Source organism: Martes martes (assembly GCF_963455335.1).
Source record: "Martes martes genome assembly, chromosome: 4".
NCBI lineage: Eukaryota > Metazoa > Chordata > Mammalia > Carnivora > Mustelidae > Martes > Martes martes.
Window position 1 is genome coordinate 11,220,222 of NC_137891.1, and position 24,882 is coordinate 11,245,103.

The 24,882-nt window shown below is 45.2% G+C and overlaps 1 protein-coding gene across 1 annotated transcript in view; it reads left to right on the plus strand.

The window, feature by feature from the left end:
- The window catches only part of ASAP1 (ArfGAP with SH3 domain, ankyrin repeat and PH domain 1), a 348,258-nt gene that overhangs the window by 274,671 nt on the left and 48,705 nt on the right, over positions 1-24,882 (plus strand). The window contains exons 13-15 of the mRNA XM_080800600.1: positions 1,814-1,883; positions 18,301-18,388; positions 20,852-20,900. Coding sequence (XP_080656726.1) covers positions 1,814-1,883; positions 18,301-18,388; positions 20,852-20,900 — 207 coding nt within the window. The remainder of the gene's footprint in view (positions 1-1,813; positions 1,884-18,300; positions 18,389-20,851; positions 20,901-24,882) is intronic.

A 24,882-nucleotide genomic window follows, 5' to 3' on the forward strand; every position in this document is an offset into this window, starting at 1 on the left:
AGGCATGGAGGCCGTTCCATAGACATCCCTGGAATAAAAGCTCTCAGAGTGTTTGCAGAGATGGGACTGTACAAGGGATTGCCTTGATTTTGCTTCCTTTTGTCTGGTCACCTGGGGGCACCACATGAGCAATTTCTGTTCACCAAAACATTAATGCTTTTGTGTTACTTTCCTTGGCTTTATTACTAATACAAAAGAATATAGTTTTGTTTTTTATTTTGTTTTCTTAATACACATGTGAAAAAAATTAATGGCAAAAAACAACTAATGACTAATGATTTTACTAAATAAAATGAATAAACTGAGTCGGGACAGTTTTCTGAAGGTTGACTAATTTGTTAGGTTGGTTGGTGGCTCTTTCAAAACATGTTGATAGAGAAGGATGACATTGATTTGGGGGTTTGTGTACAGGAATGCCTCGCCTGTCTCAGCAGGCTTTTGTGGGGCTAAGATGGGATGCAAAACTACTCCAGCATTGGTTACATTACCAGAGGCAGGTGTGGTCATGGGACAGGTGTCCCCTCTTGTCAGCCATTTCCCCAGTCCGTGATGTAGCTGTAATTGGAGGGCGGTTTATCAGTCGGTAGTGCTGCATTACCTCCTGAAGATACTGGCATTGTGAGCGCAGAGTGTTCACTTGGCTTTTGCTCAGATGGTATCAGATTCTGATTTCCCACTGCGAAGCGCACTTTAGAATTCACGGTGTTGCTAGTCATTACATATGCAAGGAGACAGCATCATATGTGTTCAGAGTTGGTTTTAAATTTGTATTGTGGCAGGTTTCTTACAGGACTCATTCAAGAGGGGAAAGGAAGCACACAATAATATTATTTAAATGCCCAGAAGAAACTAGAGCCCACTCCTCTGATGTTGTTTGTTTCCATGACAACGAGTGCCCAAGAACCCTTTGCCTAGGCCAGAGAAGCACTGTGCCCTGTACCTGTTTCCTCATTGCAATGCTCTGAACTAGTACATTTGTACCTGTCCACACAGGCGCACATCTGCCAGGCTTGCCTGTGCCTGGAGCATCACCCGAAACACCTCCAAGTTGAAATGAGTTCCCAAAGGAGAGGTGTACAAAGGCACCCAACATGTTGATCCCTGACCCTGAGCTCTTTCTCTGTATCCTGAGGCAGCCAACCCCACCCCTCCTTGCCTGGCAGACATCTTGAGTTACTTTCTTAATTTCTTTAGATTTAATTTTAATTACAGAAGCAATAGATTAATTAAAGCTTTCTTGTAGAAGATTCTCAGATATGGTTAAAAACTCTTCAGTGCCACCCCTGCCACAGGTCCAGGCCTGTGTACCATGCTTCTTTCCAGACCCTCTTCTGTATGTTTGTGCATGTATTTATATCCCCATAGGAAATTTAGAATGCCATTTTTTATGGGATATTCTTTGAGTACCTGTGAACATTACTAGATCATACCTGAATTATTTGCTTTTTCAGTTGGCAGTATGCTTAGAAGGATATGTCAGCACATCCATAGCTACTTGATTCTTTTAAACTCCTGCGCAACATTCTGTAGTATGACTGTAACTATAATGCATTTATTCATTCTCCTGCTATTGGATTTCTGTTGTTTCCCGCTTCACTATCAAAAACAGTGCCATAATGAGTGTCCTGTATATGCCTACTAATCTGAACTACCTTCCACCAGGGATAATAAGATGTTCTGGGTTTTGTGGGGTTTTTTGGTTTGGGGTTGTTTTGCTGTCACTGTTTTATAATGATTGTCGCACATAACACGATATGACTGCATGTCACCGAGTGAGCCGGCTACTCTGTGAGCTTGTGTCTGACTTCTTCAGGCTCCGAAAGGTGTGGCAGAGGAGGAAGTGTGCCGTCAAGAATGGGATTCTGACCATCTCCCACGCCACGGTAAGTGTGTCTGCCCATTTACCACGGTGCCCCTGGGAGGCCTTTTGGCCCTGTGGACTAGAAAGCAAAAACGTGATGTAACCACACTGGAATTCCCCCCAGGTATGCGTACTGTATGGATTTGGGTCAAAAAGTGTGGAAATTTCCATTACAAAAGGAGTTAGTCTCTTCTTGTCCTGTGGTGTTCCCCCCTCATTCTTTGGCCCTCCAGAATATCTCGTGTTCTCACAAACCGAATCAGGGATTCTTTCATTTCTTAGTCTTGTCTTTTTGGAAATACTGTTGGTGGTTTTGAAAAACCTAGTTTTCTGCTTATAAAGATGACAGAGGATGTTCTTTGCATGAAATAATGATTAGGAAATGAAATATGTGTACAGCATGTTCAGTATTTTTTGTTTGTTACTATTTAAATTACTCAGAAAATCCATCATTATGTTAAAGAGCAAAAATGTATATAATGAAAACTGAGTTAATAAAATTGCCTCAATTGTGACTCCCCTTTCTTTAGGAATAAAGGAAATTCAATGGAAAGCAGAATAAACTACTAACACTTATATTTTGTTTTCTCTTCAGGTTATTGGCAGTTATATATGCATATATATATCTTGCATATTTAGAATTGCTACTGAAAGTCAGCTAGAATTTCTATGTTTTCAACTAAAAGTCCCATATTGGGAGAATTCATATAGTTTCAGAAAAGGTTCAGTCTTGGTGTGGTAGTCAAGGACATGCACTGTAAAATAAGTAATTACTATTTTGCCCTTTTTAACACTAGCAAGAAATTACTTTTTATTCTTCAAGATGCAAAGATTAGAATGGAAAATATATCAAGCGGGACTGGAAACAGCTCAGTGTGCCGAGAGTCTTAACAAAGGGGGCACACAGTTAAACCCAGCAATCCCAGCTTAGAAAGAAGCTTGGGTAAATTTCCGTATCCTGTGCCAAGTGATGTCTTTGGGTTTATGATAAGCAGTTAATTACTAACAGGATGGTAAAAATGAAGGCTGAGCATTTATTACATTGGCAGGTTTTCGTGATTCACAGTTGAGATTCGATCTCCCTCCTTGAGCAAGGACTACTTAATAAGCACTTCTTCCCGCCAGACACTTCATAAAATCTATTTTACTTAATCCCTTCTATAACCCATGTAGTAAGCTGACCTTCATTTTGCAGAGGAAGAAACTAAAGTTCAGAGAAGCACAATGACTTGGCTAGTAGTGGGCAGAGTTGGAAATTCATACTTGGGTTTGACCTAACTCCATAGGCCCCTTCCATTCTCCCTCTCTTCCAGCAGAACCCCGTCATCCTATTATTAGATCGGACGCTCTCCAGGGGCATTTACCAGGTCCTGTTCATCTTTCTTTCCTTGTACTGGCCCACCTCCAAAGACCTTGACACATACATGGTAGCCAGTACACACCTGTGGCCAAGACCATCCTGCTGGATGATTCCATGCCTCTTAACAATTATTGGCCTTTATGGAACTTGAGCAATTAAATTATCTCTGTCCCTTGTCCCCTGCAGAACCCTTGGGGTGATTCCTTAGAGGTCTTCAGCTTCCCTAAGCCCTGGTGAGATTTTGTAACTCTTGTCCTAGTTGTGACAAGTCATCCATCTGATAACTGGAAATCCTGTAGGCCGACTTAGATCAGTTAGTAACTATCACTGTGGCTGTCTACTAATTACTCATTTATTTAGCACTGTTTCATGAAGCCTCCACTCTACTCCAGGTGCTGGACTAGACATGACAGGTACTTGGAAAGTGAGATAACTTTGACCTGCTCATATTTAATTCCAAGGACAGTTACCTTATGAAACGGTTCTGACAGTCAAAAGAATCTTAGTTACCACTGAGTGAGCTCTTCTGTGCTTTCCATGTATTACCATGTGTAATTGTTGCCACAACCCAGGGGATAGATGTTGTTACTGAGAAAGGGAAGTAATGTGCCCACATCACACCTGATGAATGCTGGGATTCTAGTCTTAAAGCCTGCATGAGGGCGTAATGGTCAGTGTTTGCTGCCCAAGCAGGACCTATTCTGCTCATTATGTTACTGATTCACATATTTGGGGAGCTATATCAGAAAAACTCCAGTCACGTGATCTAAGATCAGAAACACTGATGGGAATAGATAGCATTTATTGAGTATTCTCCATGAGTGGGCCATTCATTGTTCTGAGCATATTACCACAACCTATTTTATGCAGCTGCTTTTGCTCCTACTTGATAGAAAATGGAACAGTCTCCATTTCTAGACCTATTTCCCTCTGTGAGAGTGAAGATTCCCACCATCTGCCTTTCCAAAGCATTCTCCTCACCATCATCACCATTGTCATCACTACCACCATCCTCACCACCACCGTCATCATAACTACCACTGTCGTCATCATCACCATCACCATCATGGTGGCTAACACTGTTGAATGCTCACCATGTGACAGGCTATCACCAGCACCTTTATGCATTGTAACATTTAATCTCCACAGCAACTTACGTTATAGGTGACGCCACCTCCACTTTTCAGATGAGGGACCTGGAGTTCAGAGTAGTTCACATACCGGTTGCACAGCTAAAAAATGACACAGCTGGGAATCTGGTATAGGTAGGAACTCTGTTCTTACACACTCCCACACATTGCAGGACATTGATTCCCCTTCACCTGCAACCCCAGTTCCTCGCCAGTATGGGATCCCAGCTTGGGCCATCACAGACATAGTTAACCCTGAACCAGGAGTGCTGAGGAGCCTGTGTGTGGGAGAAGCATGTACCTGTATGTGCAGGCTAGAATTCTTTGGTGGCCTGAAGTGGGGTGTGAATTCTGAGGTGATTCGTTCATAAGGACAGTACAACACTGACAGCCCTACATTTTTGTGATAAAACCCAGTGGGGCCCCTTTTGGGTCAGTATCCTGACTCTTCAGAGGAGCTGCAAGGTTGCCCTGTCCCTGGGCAAGTTCCAGAGTCATCCAGGGTGGCGGTCAGGCCATGAAGCCAACAGCAGCTAGAAGGGCATTCCTCAAGTGTCCAGTGTCACGGGAGCCGTCGGAGCCACTGCTCTGCGTGGTTCAGCTGGAGCGCGCGGTCAGCAGTTGCCTGGCCCCAAGTGTGCCTGTTCTTCATCCGGCTTTCCTGAGCCAGGTTCATGTCTGCTTGTTGTCTGACTTCGTTAGCTGAGCTGGGTCTGTGTGGTGTGACTCTGCGTTGGATCTAATATGTGAGCAGAAATTAGAAACCAGAAAAGACCCAGGGAAGCTCCTCCACCCCCGGGAAAATTCTTCAGGTTAAATATACTACAGTGAAAATTTCTGATCATTAGACTTTATGTAGGTCAGGAGTTTTTAGTCAAGAATTTGCTACATGTACCCTCTCTTTACTCTCTTCTTTCCTTAGATTCATCTGGCTATGGCCATCCTCAATAAGCATTTCGACAAGTTCTGACCTTGTCATGTCCCATCTACTTGCCTTTCTTAACCTGCAGTGGGAGGCCGTGCATGGCAGTGCATCATGGAGTTGATGGAGTTGAGTCAGTGGTGGTCATTGCTAAAAATGAAAAATGAGTTCTCATCCACCTTCCCGTTTGCCCTCCTGTCATACACATAGCTGTGGCCTAGCCAGCTGTGTCAGTGTTTTAAGGCTGTAATCAACAACAAAGATCGCATCAGCTACATTGCTTAGTGGCCATGAGAAAGGACTGTGGCGTCAGATTTGAGTCTGAATCCTGCTCTTGTCATTTATTAGATGACCTTGAGAAAAGTATTTAACTCATAAAAATGATAGGATTAAGTGAGATAATGGGCCGTGTGTGGGGGCATCCAGTTAATAGGAGTCATAGCTGTTAGCATGACCTCATTGGATATCCTGGCAAGACTGAAATCTGTCAGTAGGAGGCTCTGCTGCTGCAAATACTGGAAATCGTGGGTCCGCCTCCCCTGCCCCAGAGCAACTCGGGGGTAAATGGGCTCCTCCACCTCGCTTCAGATTCTCTCCCGCTGATTTGTGTTATTCTGTTCCCCACTTGTCACTGGCTTTGGGCCACACTTTTTGCTGCCAGTTCCATCACTTGTAGTCCCATCCCTGCTCACACAGAAAGGTCTCAACAGCAACTTTTCTTGACTTTGCAGACACTATTGATTACTTGGAATCCAGTTGAAAATCAAGGCCAGCCGTTTCCTGGGAGAACATGGGGTTGAGTCATCTTTGGAAAAGTAGACAGAGAACCTTTGTTTTCACAAAACTTAGGGCCTTTGTTTGGGACCCCTTACCACATGGACTTCATCCCGCTTGAAGGGCCCCAGTCAGTGTCACCTGTCAAAGTGACTCAGGAGAGGGTCGAGCATGCATTTAGATTGGTGGTCTGTTGGAGTGACCATTTGTGACTGACCTGTTCCGGGGCCAGTCATCTCCCTAGCTTACTGTTTTAGGAAGAAACTCATTTCTCTGCACACCTGCAAGGTAGGCAGCCAGCCCTACAAAAGTTCATCTACAAATTCATTGCTTTTCATGTGTCTGTTGAAAGACACACTTTTTTTTTTTATTATTTACTGTTTAATACATCACTATGGAGTTCAGATTCAGTGAGAATCTCCGAATTCACTATTATGGTAATATCGATAGTGGCTTCCATTTATGGGCCATCTAGAGTGTTCTGAGCAAGGTATAAAATGCTTTAATTTCAAGATACCAATTCTAAGAAAGCTCTAGCAAACATTTCAGCCAGCCTCAAAGCTTTAGGATAAAGTAGTTTATATCAAGCCACTAAACTATCATAAATAAATGTCTATAGAATTGTTTGCTTTTCCCTTTTTACCTTCAGCATTATAGTATATAATAAAAATAATAAAATTACCAAAGAATATATAAGAATTATAGTTGGAGTATTACTTTATTATAATATCCTGAAAAATTAATGTCAAAAGTAGAAGTTTTGTTTCTCAAAAACCCTCACTTGCTGAATTTGTTAACATCAGTGTCACATTACAGTTCAGATAACAGGTTGAAAAGAAAGATGACTACCGTTCACAGATCACTTAGAGTGTGCCCAGTGCTCTGTGTGCCAAGCTAGCCCTACAAGACAGGTGTCACTGTCTTTATTTTGCACTAGTCTACAAGTTCTTAGGAGGTGGGAACTGCTCACCTTTGATCTCCCAGTACCCAGCACACTGCCTGACATACAGTTAGTGTTCAATGAATACTTTTGAGTGAAACTGCTTTGTATAGAAGAGAAGGGGTCAGGGAGATTAAATCCCATCCCTAGGGTTATGCAGTTTGTAAACAGCTGGACCAGTTTTCAAACCCCGAAGCCTCTGCTCTTTCTAGTATATGAATAGGCCTTTCCTCAGATGCCAACTTGTTGTTAGATCTTTGAAATTTTCTTGAATAATAGTTCCTTGGAGAAAGAAACCCCTTATCTTGTCACTGAATCACCATAGGGTCTTCCAGTAACGAAGTCTGAAAGGGTTTCCTGGAAGGGGGAAACAGGGAGTCCTGATTGTAAAGATACTACATGTGTCTGTGAATTTGTCTTTGGATCTGAAGATTGGTTTCTTTAAATCTTAAATTTTCAAATGCCTGCAGATGCACAAGTCAACCCTCACTGGGGAGTGCCCCCTTCCCTGCTGTGGGTTTAATAACAGGTTTCTGTGATTGGCCTTTATGGTGTTAGGAGGCTATGCGGGATTCCACCCAATTCCATGTCTTTATCACCATTGTCATTGCAAGAGAGTATTTTCTTTTCTCCAAGAGATTAGAAGCAACACTGAATTGTCAGAGGACAAACTTGGGAGCCCATCAGTCCTGGGCTCAAATCCCTAAACAAGCTGTAGAACTTTGGATGCATGTTCAGGGAACCCTGGAGAAGCCAGTGTGGGTGGAAATGGTATCAGTTTCCTTGCCTGCTTGAAGAGTCTTTTGCAGACTTAAATAACACATTCTTTGAAAACTATTGCTATCTATATTTTCTAGGAGCTTAAAAAAAAAAAGCATTCGAGGAAGAACTTAAAAACTACTTTATGTTTGATACAGCAGAAGTTCCAATTAAGCAAGAACCATTAAAAAAAGACATACCAACATCCTGAACCACTATTACTGTAATTCTCTCTTTGAGTTGCTCTCTCCCCCACTTGGCTGATAGTTCTGTTTTATGTCTCCTCCATCAGCTTCAGGCGGTGCCATTTTCCTCACCTGATCAGCCAGTTCCTCACCCTCCTGTCCTTGTGACAGGGCACCCTCACTCTTTCCCTTTTCTTTACACACCAGAGCTGACTTCTATAAATTACGTAATGTTCAAAATGCAGCTGCAGGTCCCACCAGCACTGGTGTTGAGTCCTAACTATTATGGTCACCCGCAGAAGAAACCCAGTTGTTCCAGTGCAGACGATGTTATATGGACATATAAAATAAGCACCACCATTTCCAAAACTCAGGGGGTCACCGTGGAATATCTCTGTGGGCTCCTGCCACATTGCAAGTGCAGAACCAAAGTCGTCAAACTCTATATTAGAGGACTTCCCAAATCCAAGTTCCATGAAATGTATGTTTAGAAATATATCTGGTTATGTCTTACACATTATTTATAATGCAATACATTGAACAGGACTTTTTACTGTATTTGAATCCCAAGAAGATATATTAGCTGCAACCATGTGGAGTTTCAGATGCAAATTCCTATGGTTTGTATCAGAATGGATTTGGAAGAGGCTGCAGTTGGCTAAATGAACCCAGTGATTCTCAGTCCCGACAGCACAGCAGAACCCTCAGGTTCCACCCCCAAAGGCTCTAACTTCATTGGTCTAGAGGTGAAGCCCAAGATTGCTTCCTGGTTGAAGAACCACTGAGTCCATCCCTCATTAGCCAGTGTTACAAATCAGAGGGACCAGGGGATGGGTTCTTACATAGAGGTCGGTAGATGTCTGCAGCAAATTGCAAGGACTTTTGCAAAGTGTGTGAGCTGGCTTGTGGAGCTCATTTGTAACTCAGCCAGAGTGAAGTCTGATTGTCACCACATCCTTCTTTATCCTGGCCGAGGGTCCTGTTCATGAACTATGCAGTAAAATCAACAGAGAGGGCAGGTCTCCACAGCCTGAGTCCCGAGCGTTCTGGAAGCAGCTCTGACCCCCTGCTCAGGTTGCTCTGTGTCTGCCTGGAGTCCCCTCAGGCCTGCTCTATTTGCATGCTCTGTGTCTTCACAGTTCCCTGGGCTCTCTCTGTTCCCTGCCCACAGTCCACAGTTCACCCAGCGAGACCCTGTCAGACAGGATTTGCTGTTTGAACCTGAGTGATTTTAATGGGTAGCTCTGCCAGAAAGGCTCTCATTTTAACAAGGAATGCTGCTTTACCCTAGAGAGAAGTTGGTAACAGTAGGAGTTTATGTATCAGCCATGTGGACACCATTAGAACAAATATCTTGGAAATCATTAGTAAGCACAGATACAGTAACTAACATTTATTGAGCATATATTACATGCTAGGTACTTTATGTAGGTTTTCCACTGTGGGCCATAAACCAATGAGATTGTACACCACTCACTTCTCTGCTGGAATTCCAATCACACTGCAAGCGCAGAGAATGACCCCAAGGGCTGTGTAGGCTCAGCCCTCACAAGCTGCAAACTGGCCCTGGGATCTGTAAACTCTTTTACATTTGAGTTCAGTGTTACCCCGTCATCTTCATCTACGAAGCCAGGTCCTCGGAGGAGCTCCCTCCCAGCTCCTCACAACATGAAGCAGATTTACTTGGGAGGTCCTCAGACCCTAGGCAGCATTAGTGCCATGAGGCAGTTGTACCTTTGAAACATTCACCAGAAGGAATCAAAGGCCTGGTGCTTGCTGGTCTTGAAGGCCATGATGACAGACTGCCCCAAATACCTGGCTTTCAGGGGTGCCCAGGGGCTCAGTCAGTTAAGCATCTGACGCTTCATTTTGGCTCAGGTTGTGATCTCAGAATCCTGAGATCAAGTCCCATCTTGGGCTCCGCACTGGGTGTAGAGCCTGCTTGGGATTCTCTCCCTCTGCACTCCTCCACCCCCCACTCCCTGCTCCTCTGCCCACTCTGAAATAAAAAATAAGTACCTGCGCCAAACTGGAAAGAACCAAGATGCCCTTCAGCAGACGAATGGATAAGGAAGATGTGGTCCATATACACTATGGAGTATTATGCCTCCATCAGAAAGGACGAATACCCAACTTTTGTTGCAACATGGACGGGACTGGAAGAGATGATGCTGAGTGAAATAAGTCAAGCAGAGAGAGTCAATTATCATATGGTTTCACTTATTTGTGGAGCATAACAAATAACATGGAAGACATGGGGAGATGGAGAGGAGAAGGGAGTTGAGGGAAATTGGAAGGGGAGGTGAACCATGAGAGACTATGGACTCTGAAAAACAACCTGAGGGTTTTGAAGGGGCAGGGGGTGGGAGGTTGGGGGGGCCAGGTGGTGGGTATTAAGGAGGGCACGTATTGCATAGAGCACTGGGTGTGGTGCAAAAACAATGAATTCTGTTACGCTGAAAAGACATTTTATATACACACACACACACACATATATATATAAAAGAAATTAAAAAAATAAGTACCTGGCTTTCATGAAGCCACACTTTGGGGAACTGAGGCACCTACCCATTTGTTTGGAGCAGTACAATATTTTGTTAATTTACAAAGGCAATTTACTTGTACGATGAGGTAAATGGTGGAACAGAGGAACACTCTGTACTTCTGGAGACAATCTGACCTGGCTTTGGGTCTCGGCCCAGCTGTCCGCTAACAGCCACAAGTGAGTAGCTTCAGCCTCCTGAGTTCGAGTCTTCTCATCACAAAGAAGGAAAATGATGCTGCTTTGCTGTGATAATGAACAGTGTCTGCTGGCAGGGAGTACAGGCTCTGGAATTCAACTTCTTGGGTTCAAATCTGCCTCCAGCACCTGGTGGTTAGGGGACTTCCAAGTTTTTGTCCCTTTAAATGGAGGTAACAGCAACTGCCTTGAAAGGGGGTCATTCTCTGTGCTTCCAGTGTGATTGGAATTCCAGCAGAGAAGTGAGTGGGGTACAGTCTCATCGGTTCACGGCCTGCAGATTCAGACAGTGAGCCCCTTTGGTTGCAGTGTATGTGACTGGTTCTTAAAAGGTAAAAAGGACTAAAGAAGGTTTTGGTCTTAACAAATTTGAAGGTATAAAAGGGCCTATGGTCTGAAATTAGTCAGTTTACATGTTAACTCCCCACCCCGCCCTCCCCAAGATCAGAAATAAGGGAGTCCTTACAAATGTTTTACCATCACCTCACATTCTGTTAGCCATGACCTTAAGGCAAAGCTACTTCACCTTTCTGTGCCTTGGTTTAGCCATCTGTCTAGTGGGGGTGATAGTAAGTGGTACTTACTTTAGGGTGGTTGTGCAGATTAAAGATGTAAATATACGTGAAAACACTTAGAAACAGTACCTGGCACGAGTTCTGCGTAGTTGTCAAGACGCTGCTACTGCCGTCATTTGAATTGCCAGCCGTTTGTATGCAAGGCAATAGAAAACTGTTCTAAATGTTTGCCTCAGCTCCTCACTGCCTGTTTGTTTGTTTGTTTGTTTGTTTTTTATAAAAAGTAGTGGGAATACTTTTTGAAAAATATAGCTTAATAGCTCAGGTATTTTATCACCAAGTCACTGTATTTTGTAGAATTATTTTAAAAGGTTTTTGGTTTACGAGCTCTGGTTGGTTAGCAAGGCATGGATTACAGTGGTTACTATGGCTACATAGGAAATAAGAGTTGCAAAGTTCTTGTGCTTGCCCGTGGGGTGCCTGGGTGGCTCAGTCGGTTGAACATACAGCTTGATTTCAGCTCAGGTCGTGATATCAGGGTTGTGAGATGGAGCCCCAAGTCAGGTTCCATGCTTAGTGGGAAGTGTGTTTGAGATTCTCCCTCTCCCTCTGCCCTTCCCCCCCCCCATAATAAGTAAAATCTTTGAAAACTAATAAAAATGTAAAAAAATTAAAGTTTTATGCTGGCCCAAACTCCGTATCTGGCAAGTAGGAGACACTTGTAGAAATTAGTATATGGAGTAATGTCCAGAATGTTCATCAGTTGTAGTAACAATAACATCAGCCCCACTTCTTACCGGAAGTCCTGGTAAACTTTTTTTTTTTTCTATTTACATTGTAGCACATACTCTCTGAAGTGATGAGTTCCTTAATGCTTTTCCTTACAGATTTTCAAGGATATCTGTATATCCCGTGGGGGGTCCTGGGTGGTTCAGCTGGCTAAGCAGTTAAGCTTCTGCCTTTGGCTCAGGTCATGAATCCAGAGATCAAGCCCCACATTGGGCTCCCTGCTCAGTGGGGAGTCTGCTTCTTCCTCTCCTCCTGTCCCTCTCCCTGCTCGTTCTCTCTCTCAAATAAATAAAATCTTTGGGGAGGAAAAAAAGAATACTTCATATTCAGATATATCTTTCTCACATATACATTCTGCCAACTGGAAATGAGTGCTGTGGGGTAAATGGTTGGGAGAGTTAAGGGATTCCATAGTCATGCACACTCTAGAATGAATTACTTCAGTAATTACTAGTTAAATAATTACTTCCTCCCCTAAGCTCTCTGAAGGACCAGTAAAGAAGAGGAGAGCTTTCATTATAGCCACAAGAGTAATTCTGGAATGTGGAACACGTCCAGAATGGGTGGGATTTCTCAACAGAAGTATTAAGTGATTTGGAGGGAAATAAGAGAGCTAACTGGCCATTCCAGGGTAGGAAGAACAAAAAAAGGAAAAGCAGGAAAGATGTTTTCACTTGCTATGCAAATGTCCAAAGGGCTTTCCTTGGCAAAGGAACAGTTTGATAAATTGGAAAAGCTCCGGGAAGGAATTTGTTCATATCTCAGCTTTGCTTTTTACTTTCTGTAAAACACTAGTCAATTTACTCCTGCCTTCCTGACCCTCGGTTTCCTCATCTATGAAATAGGTACACAACAGTACCCAGCTATTGGGGTTATTGCAAGAATTACATAATAAAATTTACTAAAGCACCTAGCAGTTTATTAGGTGCCCAAATAAACCAAAATACTTTCCAAAAAGCTGTAGTTTTAATGTACTAAAATTATAGAGATAAGATCTCTCTGCGGTAGTAGGTATTCAGTATGTACCTAACACCTAGCCAGAGGGTGATTGTGGTTATCAACTGCATGCCAAATAGAAGTGTCCCTGTAGGGCAGAGTAGGTGTCCAAATAAATACTTACTGAACAAAAAGTTTGAAATGACCGTAATGATCAGAACAGCCCTGTTACCAAGTATTAGCATAGAAAGTGAAGGGAATTTATTATTTTTACTTCTTTCCACACAATGGCCTCAGCCAGGCGGGGTCAGGCTTATCCCCCAAGTAATTAATGATGTTCCCTTCTTGTTTGTGAAGCAGAGCAATTCAATAGGAGGATGGAGGGAAATAATTTCATTCCTGGATACTAATTCCAGTAGCAGCTGTTTCCTGCTAACAGGGAAATATGCCTGCGCTAACGGCTTCACACTTCCAGCAAAAACATTTCACCGTGGTACACACTAAGCTGTTTGAGGACAAATGTGTGGTGTTTGTTTTCTTCCCGGAGACACAGAGACGTTAATGAGAGTTGACTCATTCCATTTCTACATGCGTTTCTCCTTCCATGTCTGATGATTTTCCTGGCTGAACAGCATTTTCTATTTTGAGTGGCAGGCAGAGCATTATGTCAGAGGGATAATATCTTCATCACTTCTGCTCATGGAACGTGTCCAGAGCTTCCCTAGTTGGAACATTTTCAAAAATGAAAAACTCAAGGGTGATCTTGCCGTGTGTGTGTGTGCGTGTGTATGTGTGTGTAAAATGAACACATCTGTGTATGTTGTTAATTGGGGGGAAAAAGCAGTCTGCAAAACAACATACACAACTTGAACCAACCCATGATTTTTTAAAACAGACATCTCTCTCCCCACCCTCCTCTCTCTCTCTCTCTCTCTCTCTCTCACACACACACACACACACACCCCAATCTTTTAACAGTGGTGTCTGGATATAAAAGTGAGATTAACAGGTAGTGTTCAGTTTCTTCTTTGGCTGTGTCCCCTACTGTTTCTTCAGTTAATATCATTCTTGTAATGAAGAGCGAAATCTGTAAGAGGACAAGCCTCAGAGTTTCAGGGAACAGAGCCGTAAAATCTTCAGTTTTGAAGCCTGTCAGACCTGTGTTTGAATAGAAGTACCTGCTGCTGGTGAAAGACCCTCAGGCGCAGTGCAGCCTCCCTTCCACTCACCATCCAGATGCCTGGACTGAGTGGTGCACACGCTATAGAGAAGTTACTTTGGGAATCATTGATTAAAAGTCTCACATTTTGGGCAGTTACTTGAGTCCCCGGCCCCCAGTGCCATGGCTATAGCTTTGACTCAGGCCCCCATCATTGCCCACCAGTGTTGCAGTCTCAGTCGCCTCCCCCAGACACGCCCCTGAATGCACATGTAGGAGTTCACTGCTCGGATGGACCCTTGACTAGACTGCCTGAGCCCCTGGGGTGGGGATGTGAGCTCCTGAGCATGACAGGCAGTTCCCCCTCCACACACACAACTTCCCCATGGGCATCACTGCTGCCCTGCTCTCCTCTTACCCCCCAGGGGCCTGCGCCTGCTCCTCCTGGGTGTTCCCACCCCTCTGCCTTGTTCAGACCCCCCCATCCACGCCCTCGCCAGGGCTGAGGCTGCCTCTGTGGGGCACGCCCCGGTCAGGCAGCGCACATTCTAGGTCCCTGCCTTGGTCTGTTTCCCATAGCTGTTTGAGGGCACCGAGTGCTTTCCGTATGTGCTTGGAATGTTGCAGAGGCTTACTGTTGAGCCAAATAAATAAGCAAAAAAGTATTTCAAATAGGCTTCTAAAATTTCTCATCAGTTACAAAAGTAACTGGGGGAAACTCAGATGACCTGAGAAGACATGAAAGAGGAAGTGAATCTTGCGCACCCCGGCTCTCTGTTTCTAACCCTTACTCTTCTCAGAAGGAGATGTTCTGTCCTGTGCTAGGGCTTCTGGCGGCTTCCTGAGTCCGCGCCGCATGGTGCAAGCAGGAGGAGGACTCGGGCTTTGGTCCCCTCAGACCTGGGTCCTGCTCCAGGCTCTGTCGTCTCTTTACTGGGAGATTTTAGGAAACTTAGTAAAGCTCTCTGTGCCTCTCCGTCATCTCACTGAGGATAAGAAACTAAAGTGACTTCCCTCACAGGTGCTGGTACATCATCAGGTGGTGTATGTACGGCAACTGAAATGCTTTCACTCATTTCATAAAACACTTATTGAGTGCCTGCTGTATGGCAGGCCCATTTTAGTGAACAGAAAAGTGTGTGCCCTTAGCGTGAAGAAAGAGAAGGAGGTAAGAGCCAGGAAGACAGTAGAGTGGGTGTAAGGGGGATGGAAAGTCGCTGGAGGGTGGTTAGGCCAGGAAAGCGGTCTCTGAGGAGGTACTGATTTTGAGAAACCTAAAGGGAAGGAGGAGGAAGCAGGAGGAAGGAGGAAGCCTGCAGCTGTAGGGTTTGGGGGTGGGGGTTGTGAACCATGGGAGGGAGGCCTGGGCTCTTCACCTCCCAGCAGAGGGAGCTGCAGGCCCGGTGGCAGGAGCTGGTCAGAAGGAGCCTGGAAGCAGTATTCAGGGTCGTGGTACAGACCCGGGTTTCTATCCTGAGCCTGGGAGGAATCATCAACAGTAAGGACTCAATAAATCCATGCTTTTTTTGTTTTTTTTTCTTTCCTTTCCTTAAACAATATGAAAGCATTTCCTCAGCTGTACACAGTGATGTAGCCCAGGGAAAGTCACTCAGTCTTACTTTGATTTTCGTCTGCCAAAATGCCAGGAAGATTATACCTTCTTTAGTCAATATACTTATAAATTAGTACTAAATGTTGAGAAAGTGGTTTGAAATTTTGGGGAGTTGTACAAATGCGGGATTCTAGTATTACTCTAGTGATTCCTGAGCCTTCTGGGGCCTTGGTCCGAGGATTCAGTTGAGCGTACCACTCTACTTCCTGGGGTTTGTGGGCTCAGTACTGGCTACGTTGGCGACCTCAACAGTCAAAAATTGTGTTTTCTGCTCCTTAAATGCACGTGTGGGGTGATAGGTCATTTGTCAGGTGTCTCACTGGCATTTGGGGGAGGAACACTGTATGCAGGCAAGATGTCCTGTGTCACACACAGTGTGTATTAATGGGGCAAATGTCGGGCCAGTAGTATTGGCAGAACTCCAAGGGAATAAATATTGTGTGTCATCGTGATAGGAGTTGTGGGCCAACTGTTTAGAATCCTTCCCATCAGAAGCTTTCTGGTAATGTATACTCTGAGGTAGTCCATGCTTAGAAAAGAGAGATGAATGATGGTCTTTAATGTTTCTGAATACGGTTAATATTAAGTTTTCTTTTTCTTTCTGAAAATGTTGTGTTTGTTCCTTGATTGTATTTGTTGGTGAGGTTGTTCAGAAACACTGGAGTAACATGGATTTGGGGACAAAAAAAATCATTCAGTTAATCCTCTGCTACATTAAGCCTAAAAAATTCTTAAGTTTTTCCAAGAGATTCCTGGACTTAGGGTAAGAAACCTGAAACCTCTTATTATGTGTAATCATCTGAAGCAGGCAGGGAAGTTCTTCCTTCTGTCTGGCTCAGACCTTCTACGATTTGAGCGCATTTCTTCTTCATTTGTACAAATGAAAAACAGCTGTCCTGCCTTCCCCCGTAACCACCTTTCATGTTCTCGAGGATGGTTATTAAATCACTCCCTAGCTTTCTTTCCTCAGAACTAAATAATGCCTTCAGCGGTCTTCAAAGTGCCCATTTTCCACTCCTTTAATCATCTCCTGATCTTTCCTAAACTTTTCTCCATCTTTCTTTAAATGTGGATGCCAAATTGGAACACAGCATTCTGGGGAGAGCCTCATGGTGACCTGGGATCTCTAGCTGTTCAGGCCGTAAGAGGTGATTGTCATTCCTATGGAAATGCAGCCATCCCACCAGCATCCAGAAGGATGAGGTGTAAGACAGTTCCCTTTCCGGAGGGGCAGGGAGCGCCTCCTTGTGGCTGCATCTGTAGGTTTTGGAGCCTCAGGCCCGTAGCAAACCGAACTCCAGGTCTGTTCTGAGAAAATCTTGCAAGGCCTACAAACTCACGCCTCCTCCCCCTTCTGGGCTTGCCAGCCAGATGTGGAACGCAGGACCCCACTCCTGGGGGCTTGTTCCTCTTAGGCAGAACTGTCCTGTGAGGGACTTCACGGCCAGTGTCCATGCCCGAGTCAAACGTCCTTGCCGTAAACATGAAGTCCCTTGACGTCTTTCACTTCCTCTTCCAGACAGCTTGCTCTGGAACGGATTCAGGACAAGGAGCATTGTTTTCTGGATCTAATCTCATTGAAATCACAAAGGGGGTAGGATCTCAAAAACAGTTTAGGGAGTGGAGGAAGGTAAACAATTTAATTGCCTGGAGTCCATCCTGGAGAGTGAGAGGTGCAGCGTGTCCTCTAAGTTGTCTTGATCACGTGCCATCTCTGTTGACCTTTTAACTCCCTCTTCTCCCTCTGTTTTCCCTCAAAACACAAGTGCTTTGGGTATAAATAGTCCTGGCATGGGGATTTTCAGAATCGCACCTATCGGTTGAGGCAGGAATACGGGACTGGGGAATTACATGCTTCCTTTAGCAGGCTTTTGTCAAGTGAAGCCCAGCCTGGGCACACAGAGATGTCACTCCTCGGTCAGCTCCTGAACGAAGCAGGCATGCTGGCGTCAGCCACTGGCCAGCCTGTGACCTTGGACAAATACAGGCAGGAGACAAGAAAGAGTCTGACCAGAGTGATTCTATGGCAAGACTCCACGTAGGCAAAACCTAAAATAGCTTGACTGTCTAAATCCTGTAGGATCTGAATGAATTATATATGTAACAGAGAGATTTGCTGATAAATGATATGAAATCCTTATTGTATTTTTCCTCTCTTCCGATTTTGGTGCTCAGTGAGTAATGTCTCATTAAGCAGCATCTCACAGGTCAATTATCTTTGCACATTTGAGCAAAGAACTAAATTTTGCATTACAACCAAAACCTGTGGATCCCTGAGACATCACGTTTGGGCGGAGTGATTACTGGGGTCATTTTGAGTCGGCTGTATTTCACAGTGCGGTACAGAACTGAGAGCATCCGCTGTCCATGCTTGGGGGCTGTGAAGTTGAGAGCTGCATTTCCATCGCACATGCCCACTCTGCCGGGCCAGTGAGGTGGATTAACTTGGTTCCATTCTGTTTAATCACATAGGCTTATGTACAGTTAAAAAGCATGTGAAAGAACGAGCTGCAGATTCTCCTGGGGTAGATGAGACTCCCTCACAGGTACTGCGTGAGACTGACCCCGCAGGTGAGGGCACAGTGCACCGGGTGTAACTCCCTCACTTTCTCTTCTAGTCTAACAGGCAGCCGGCCAAGTTGAACCTTCTCACCTGCCAGGTGAAACCCAACGCCGAGGACAAGAAGTCTTTTGACCTGATATCACGTGAGTCCTCTTTCTCTCCCAGTCGGTTGCTGTGGCTTCCGACCCTGTGCATCTCCATCTCTGGGCACGCAAGCAGCAGCTGGCCCAGGCCGGGCCCCTAGCACACATCTCTCCATTTACAGTGAGACCGTGCAGGGGGAAGGCAGGACAGGGTCAGATCCGACCTGCAGTAGAATTGAAGGTCCCCCAATAATGGGTCCGTGATTAAAGGAGTGAGACTGATACAAAGCGAAGGTCAAGCACCAAGCATCAAGAATCAAACCGACCGGCCGGGGCCGTGCCTCTTACAGAGAGCACGACCCTTCTCTGCCTTACTGACTAGCTTTTAAGGGCAAAGGCCATGTTGGTTGGGCCTGGCCACGCACAGGTGGCCAATGAAATTGTAACACACAGAGAAAGCTGCACAGTCATGCTAGGTCACACATGGGTGGCCAATTGAATTACAATTTACCCTGTAGTAGATATTTGAACTAGCCTATCACCTTGGTCAGAATTGGCGCCCAAAAGGCGGGACCCGCATTTCTTGGTAGCTAGGGAGACAATATGCACCCCCACTGATTGGATGCCTCCACCTGGCCTGACCCACCCTTGTATTTGGGCTTTGTTACCTGGGACTGGTTTCCTGGGCTTGCTTTTAAGTAAGTCCCTGAGTGGGGGCAGGGTCAGTTTAAGTTTTACTGCATAAACAACAAAATCACTGTTTAACCCAAGATGAAATCCCTCTGGCTAAATAGGCCTTTACAGAATCAAATTGAGATGCATACATTAAACTAGACCAGTTCTTGACCACGAGCCCACAGCTTTATCTCCTTGGAGAGATTTTTGTACACGCATCCCTATTTCTCTCTTAGATCTCTCTTAGATCTGCTGAATCATAGTCTTTGCTGTGAAGCCCAAACATTTTTTAAGAAGCCCCAGGTGATTCTGCTGTGTACCTGTTGTTAAGAACCTTTGGCACAGACTTGAGAGTGCAGGTGTGTCAGTGTAACCATACAGGAGTGATAACTGTGCCCAGAGTTGTGGCTTTGCAAAACAGTGCTCTTAAAATTCATCTTGCTTCCAGGCAGAACTGCCCTCCCACTTCACAAATGGAAGATACTACATCCCATCACTTTCTTAATCCATGGGTCCTTCTGTGCTTTTCTCTTGTGAGGAAAGATTGCTTTTTTCTAGACTGACTCCTGTGCTTACACAGGGCACTTCAAGAAAGAGGATGGTAGTGCCCCTGAAGTGGCTCACCTGTATTCTGAAATCCCGCCATTAACCTGCAGTATCCCTCCTTTCTAAAGCCCCGTGGGGCTGTCCGACAGCCTAAGTGCATGATCTCTGTGCAGAACACAGACGTACTCTCCTGCCCTGTGCAGTCCTTCTGATGTAGTTGGATAAATGGAAGTCCCAAAACAGTTTCACCCAAAGGACCGAATCTGTAGTGAGACCTTTTGGATGGAGTCCAACCTGGATTAGGCAGCATCTATTAAAGTTCAGAGTCCCCATGATTTTTATGACCAAGAAATTTCCCAGGTTACTGATGAAATGTTGGAGTTGTGACTCCAAAAAGCTAAAACTCCTAGAAGAGAGAGCCCGGAGGTTATTAATAACAGTCACCAGTCATTGAGCATCTAATATGTACTAGGTGCTTTATATACATTATAGCCATTCCTCACAAAAGCCCTATCAGTTTGCTATTTTGTGGAAGAGAAAACTGAGGCTCAGAGACATTCAGTGACTTACCCAAGGTCACACAGCAGTAAACCAACGATTGGATCCAACCAAGGTTCTTGGGCTCTGCTATGTATGGACAGTTCTTGAACAGACACATTCATGAGGGTAAGAGTAACTGACCTGAAGTAGTTTTGTAGTGAGTGACTGGTTAGTTTGACCTGAATATGTCGAAACATTCTAGCAAATCCTGAAGTTTAAGAAAGAGCCTCCCTTATGTACAGCTGCCCCAACTCTCCACATTAGGCTGTTCCCTCCTGACCTAGGCAGCACCTTGAAGGTGAACCTTGAGCAGGGTAGAAGCCCTTCTTCCCTGAAGCCTGATTGAGCCAGAGAGCAGCCTGGGGCAGCGTATGCCTGCTTGGTGGAGCTGCTCTGAAAAGTAATTTTTTTAAAGGAAACCCAGTAAAAGGCACACTGAAAATGAAAAAAAATAATATACCAAACTGCCAACTGGCAGTCTCCAGTTGGTAGAGACATCCACTTTGATCCCATAGGCTCTATCCCCCGTTCCATCTTGTTTTCAGAAGAAGTGCCGTTATTTTACTGTACTGCTCTTGCACTTCAGAAAACCAGTATTGACAAAGTGAACTGTGTAACTTCTAAATCAAACTGGTATAAAAACCAGATAATATTAAAATCTTCCTTTTACTGTTTTTTTTCCCCAGAAACTTTCATAGCTTACATTATAGCTGAAGGTATTCTGCTTTCTAAAGTTCCCCTTATTTTTTTTTTTTATTTTAGATAACAGGACGTACCACTTCCAGGCAGAAGATGAGCAGGATTATGTAGCGTAAGTAGTTTGTGATCTAATGGCACAGTGTCCGGCACTGAAAAGGCACTCTCTCTCGTATAGCATACCTTAAAATTTCCTTTTTGTTACTGAGAACCTCTTCTGCGGGTTCCGAATGCTTCTCACTGCTGGACCTTCGCATGTTGCTCCTCTCTCTGTCCGGTGCTCGGTAAACTCTGATACCTCCTTCAAGATTCAGCTCAAGCCTCACCGTCCAGGGGCTCTGTTGCTTCCTCTCAACCCCGGGCCTCCTCCCACTCCCTGATGATCCCCTGGATTGGGCTGAGCCCTCTAAAGCCTGAGAGCTCTTGAGGGCAGGGACTGTGCCCGCACCTTTAATCATGTTGCCTGATCTTAGGAGGGGCTCGTGCCGTGCAGGCCCGTCCACCTGGATGCTTGGCGGCTAGTAACTGCAAGGGGAGAGGAGAGGCTGGCCCTGAAGAACAGTATAGTCAGGTGCCTCCGCGGGTGAGTGTGGCTCAGGAGCTCAGAGTGGGGAGGGAGAACTGGCTTTGGTGTCACACACTTCTGGGGGGACGCCTACCTCACCTGACCAGGCACGCGACCTTAGGCGGCTCTCTACCCGCTTTCTTCATGTTATCCCCAGCCCTGGGCCGTCTTCATCGCGTCTTCCTTCCTGTAGCCTGCCAGGCAGTGTGGACCATTACCTCCTCAGCTGTCTGTGGCGAGATGTTTGTGTTAAAGCTGGCAGTTTAACTTTTTTGTAGCATTCGCATTGGCAAATCCCTGTCCCGTTGGTGACACACAATAAAAGTTATTTTCTTTCCTTACCAATTTCTGGAGAGCCACGAATTCTGTTCCCCTCCCTTTCAGCTTACACTCACCTCTTTTCTCTCTCTCTTCTTTCCCCTCTCTCCTCCTCCTCTGGAAAATTCCACTCTTCCCCATTTCAGGAGAAATGATAAAGGGTCAAAAAGAGAATAAAGAAAGGGTCGAAAAGATGCACAGCTGGGAGATGCAGAGCAAAAAGGGTGGGGGGGGTTGCCGAGAGACAAGGTGAGAGAGGTGAAGGCAAGGAGGGGAGTCTCTGACCCACTCGTTCGTCTGGAGGGTTAGTGAACACCAGTTCCGGCTGAGAACTGTGCGAAGCATGGAGAATACAAGGCTAAGTTAGACAGAGCCCCTGCGCTGAAGAAACTCGGGCTGTACTAGAGGAGAAGACGGGGGCAGAGTGCAGGGACAGAGGAGGTGATGTGCTGTGGGAACACAGGACACGCATTCACGTGCCTGGTTCTTGGGAGTGGTACTCAGGGATGACTTCCATGAGGAAGGGAAGCAGCCCGAGGCGGCTCAGGAAGGTGCGGGAAGGTTATAAATACTCTGTACTCTGGTAGCAGGTCCCACTGGCCTAGAAGCAGCAGGGAGGACTAGAAGGGAAGCAGCTGATGGTTCGATGTCACTGATCTTGGGTTGGCCAACTGGGGAGTGGCTTGAAAAGAGAGAGCAGGAGAGGTCAGGAGGGCTGCCTTCCACCCTCAGACTTGGGGCAGTACTTAGTGAGCTCATATGATGCTTCATGCACATCAGACCTTGTGAATCCTCACAACCCCAGAAAGCAGAGGCTCTTATCCCTAGTTCAAAAATGAGGGCACTGACAGGCAGTGGGCCCATGGTCACAGTCCCAGGAGCCTCAGGGTCTTGCGGTCGAGTTGGGGAAAGAGGTCCTTAGGGTACAGTGGGTGTCTCATTGCCCACAGCATAGGTGCTCGCTGTGAGCCCGCAGGGGCCCATTACCATCTCTCTAATCATGTCAGTCACAGAGTTGGCTTACTTGTGCCCATTCTCCTGATGATTAAACAGACTAAGTGAGGTTAAGGGGCTTCTTTTGACCTCAACACAAAATCGTAGATGTATGGTTGGAACAGTGGCCCTAATGCCCACGTGGTTACGCCGCCTCCAGTTCATCACACTGATGCCCTAAAGTGTTCAGCCATGTAATGAGAGTCCACGGGTTGCAGGACCAGTACTCGGAGGGGACGGTTGAAGAGTCCAGGCCATTACGTTTGCCTTGACTTGGTTCACATCACTTGATTTACTTTTAGGAACTTCAGCCCCTCCTTTGTAAGACTTGGGAACAACAGTAGGCCCTTGATTCAGGCCCCTTCTGGAAGGTAGCCTTGAAAGGTGGTGCGAGCAGACAAGCATCCCTGGTGGTGATGGGGCTTACTGGGTCCTGCTAGAGAAGGTGCAGCAGACAGTCACATGTGTGGGCATGTGTGGTCTCTGGACATGTGTCCCATCAAGAATCTCCTGGACAGAATTCCAGAATCACCTTGGAATATTGCTTCCCCTTGTGTTTCACTCTTTCCTCCTTTTTTTTTCCTTTTCCCGTCCCTAAACCCCTACATGGGAGAACAGGTAAGAGACCTGTGTGAGGCAGGGAATGCGTCTGCTTCTTTTTTGTTCATATCTCAAACCCAAGTTGTTAGTATTGTATTTACTCTGACTCACAAAGAACTCAGTCCCAGTTCGGTCGAAGAAATATAGACTTCTTGCCTGTGAACTTAGCACCCTTTAGTAGAGGGCTTGCTCGGCCCAGCCATCAGCTGCGACACACCTGTACTTGGCCTTTGCTGGGGCTGTTGGTGGCAACAAGGGGCTTTGTTTTGAGTGATGTCGGAGGGAATGGCGTTCTGCAGAGAGAACACACACACACACACACCACCCCTCACCCCAGGCGAGGTTTTGGTTCCTCATTGATTTCTGGGCTACGCAGAGAACATATAGTTTCTTTCTCCTATGAAGGTGTCCAGTAGAATTAAATGTAGAAGACACTCTACAGGAGGAGGCGGGTCCCAGACAATGGGCAGCTGCGTGTCTTGTTAGTAACAAGGAAATTATAGGGGCGCCTGGGTGGCTCGGTTAAGTGGCTGCCTTCAGCTCAGGTCATGCTTCCAGGATCCTGGGATCGAGCTCCCTGTTTAGCAGAGAGCCTGCTTCTCTCTCTCCCTCTGCCTGCCTCTCTGCTTACTTGTGTTCTCTCTCTCTCTGTCAAATAAATAAATAAAATTTTCAAAAAAAAAAAGAAAGCAGCAGGAGATTATAGGCCTTGCTTGCAGGGCTTTGGGACTGAAGATAAAGTGTATAAAGTTCCTAGTGCAGTGCCAATGTTACTGATCCTGTAAACTCACAGAAACTTTAGAGTCTTAAAATACAATGGTGCATTATTTTCTTTCTTATACTTTGTGGTATGCCTGTTACTTTAAAATAATTTAAAAGTATATTTTAAAAGTATATTTTTTATTTATATATACATATTTTTATATATATATTTTTATATATTTTTTAATTGTCAGAAGTAGTTGCTTTGGTTCTTGATCTTTGAAATAGACAATCCATTGCACCAAATTTGAATTATCCCTGCAGAAACTTAGTTGCCCTTAAAATATGTACTTTATAATTATCAGTACCAAGTCCTTTATTTCTTTGTTTGGCCTGATCTCTTGAGTGAGGAGGTAGATGTGTCTAATAAAGGAACCCCAGAAAGGGATGTGGGGAGGGGGTGTCAGCAACATGTCTCCATCCAGTGTGATACCCGTCCTGCTAGAGGACCTCAGGAGTCACAAACCTCTCTAGACTTATGCTTTTTCATCTGTAAGTACTGTCAGCCCCAATTCAGAGGCTTGCTGGAGGATTATATCTCAAAAATTATAAGGGGGGGGCACCTGGGTGGCACAGTTGGTTAAGTATCTAACTCTTGATTTTGACTCAGGTCATGATCCCAGGGTCATGAGATTGAGCCCCACCCAAGTCAGGCTTTGTGCTGGGCTTGTAGCCCGCTTGGGAGTCTCTCTCTTCTTCTCCCTCTGAGCCCCCGACCCTACCCCCACTACTCATGTTCTTGCTCTTAAAAAAAAAAAATAAAAATTTAAGTCCTTGGCATGCAGTAGATCCTGGTATATTAGATAGCCAGAATATCATAATGCTTAAAAAAACAAAGCAGAGACTCTGCAGACAGAGT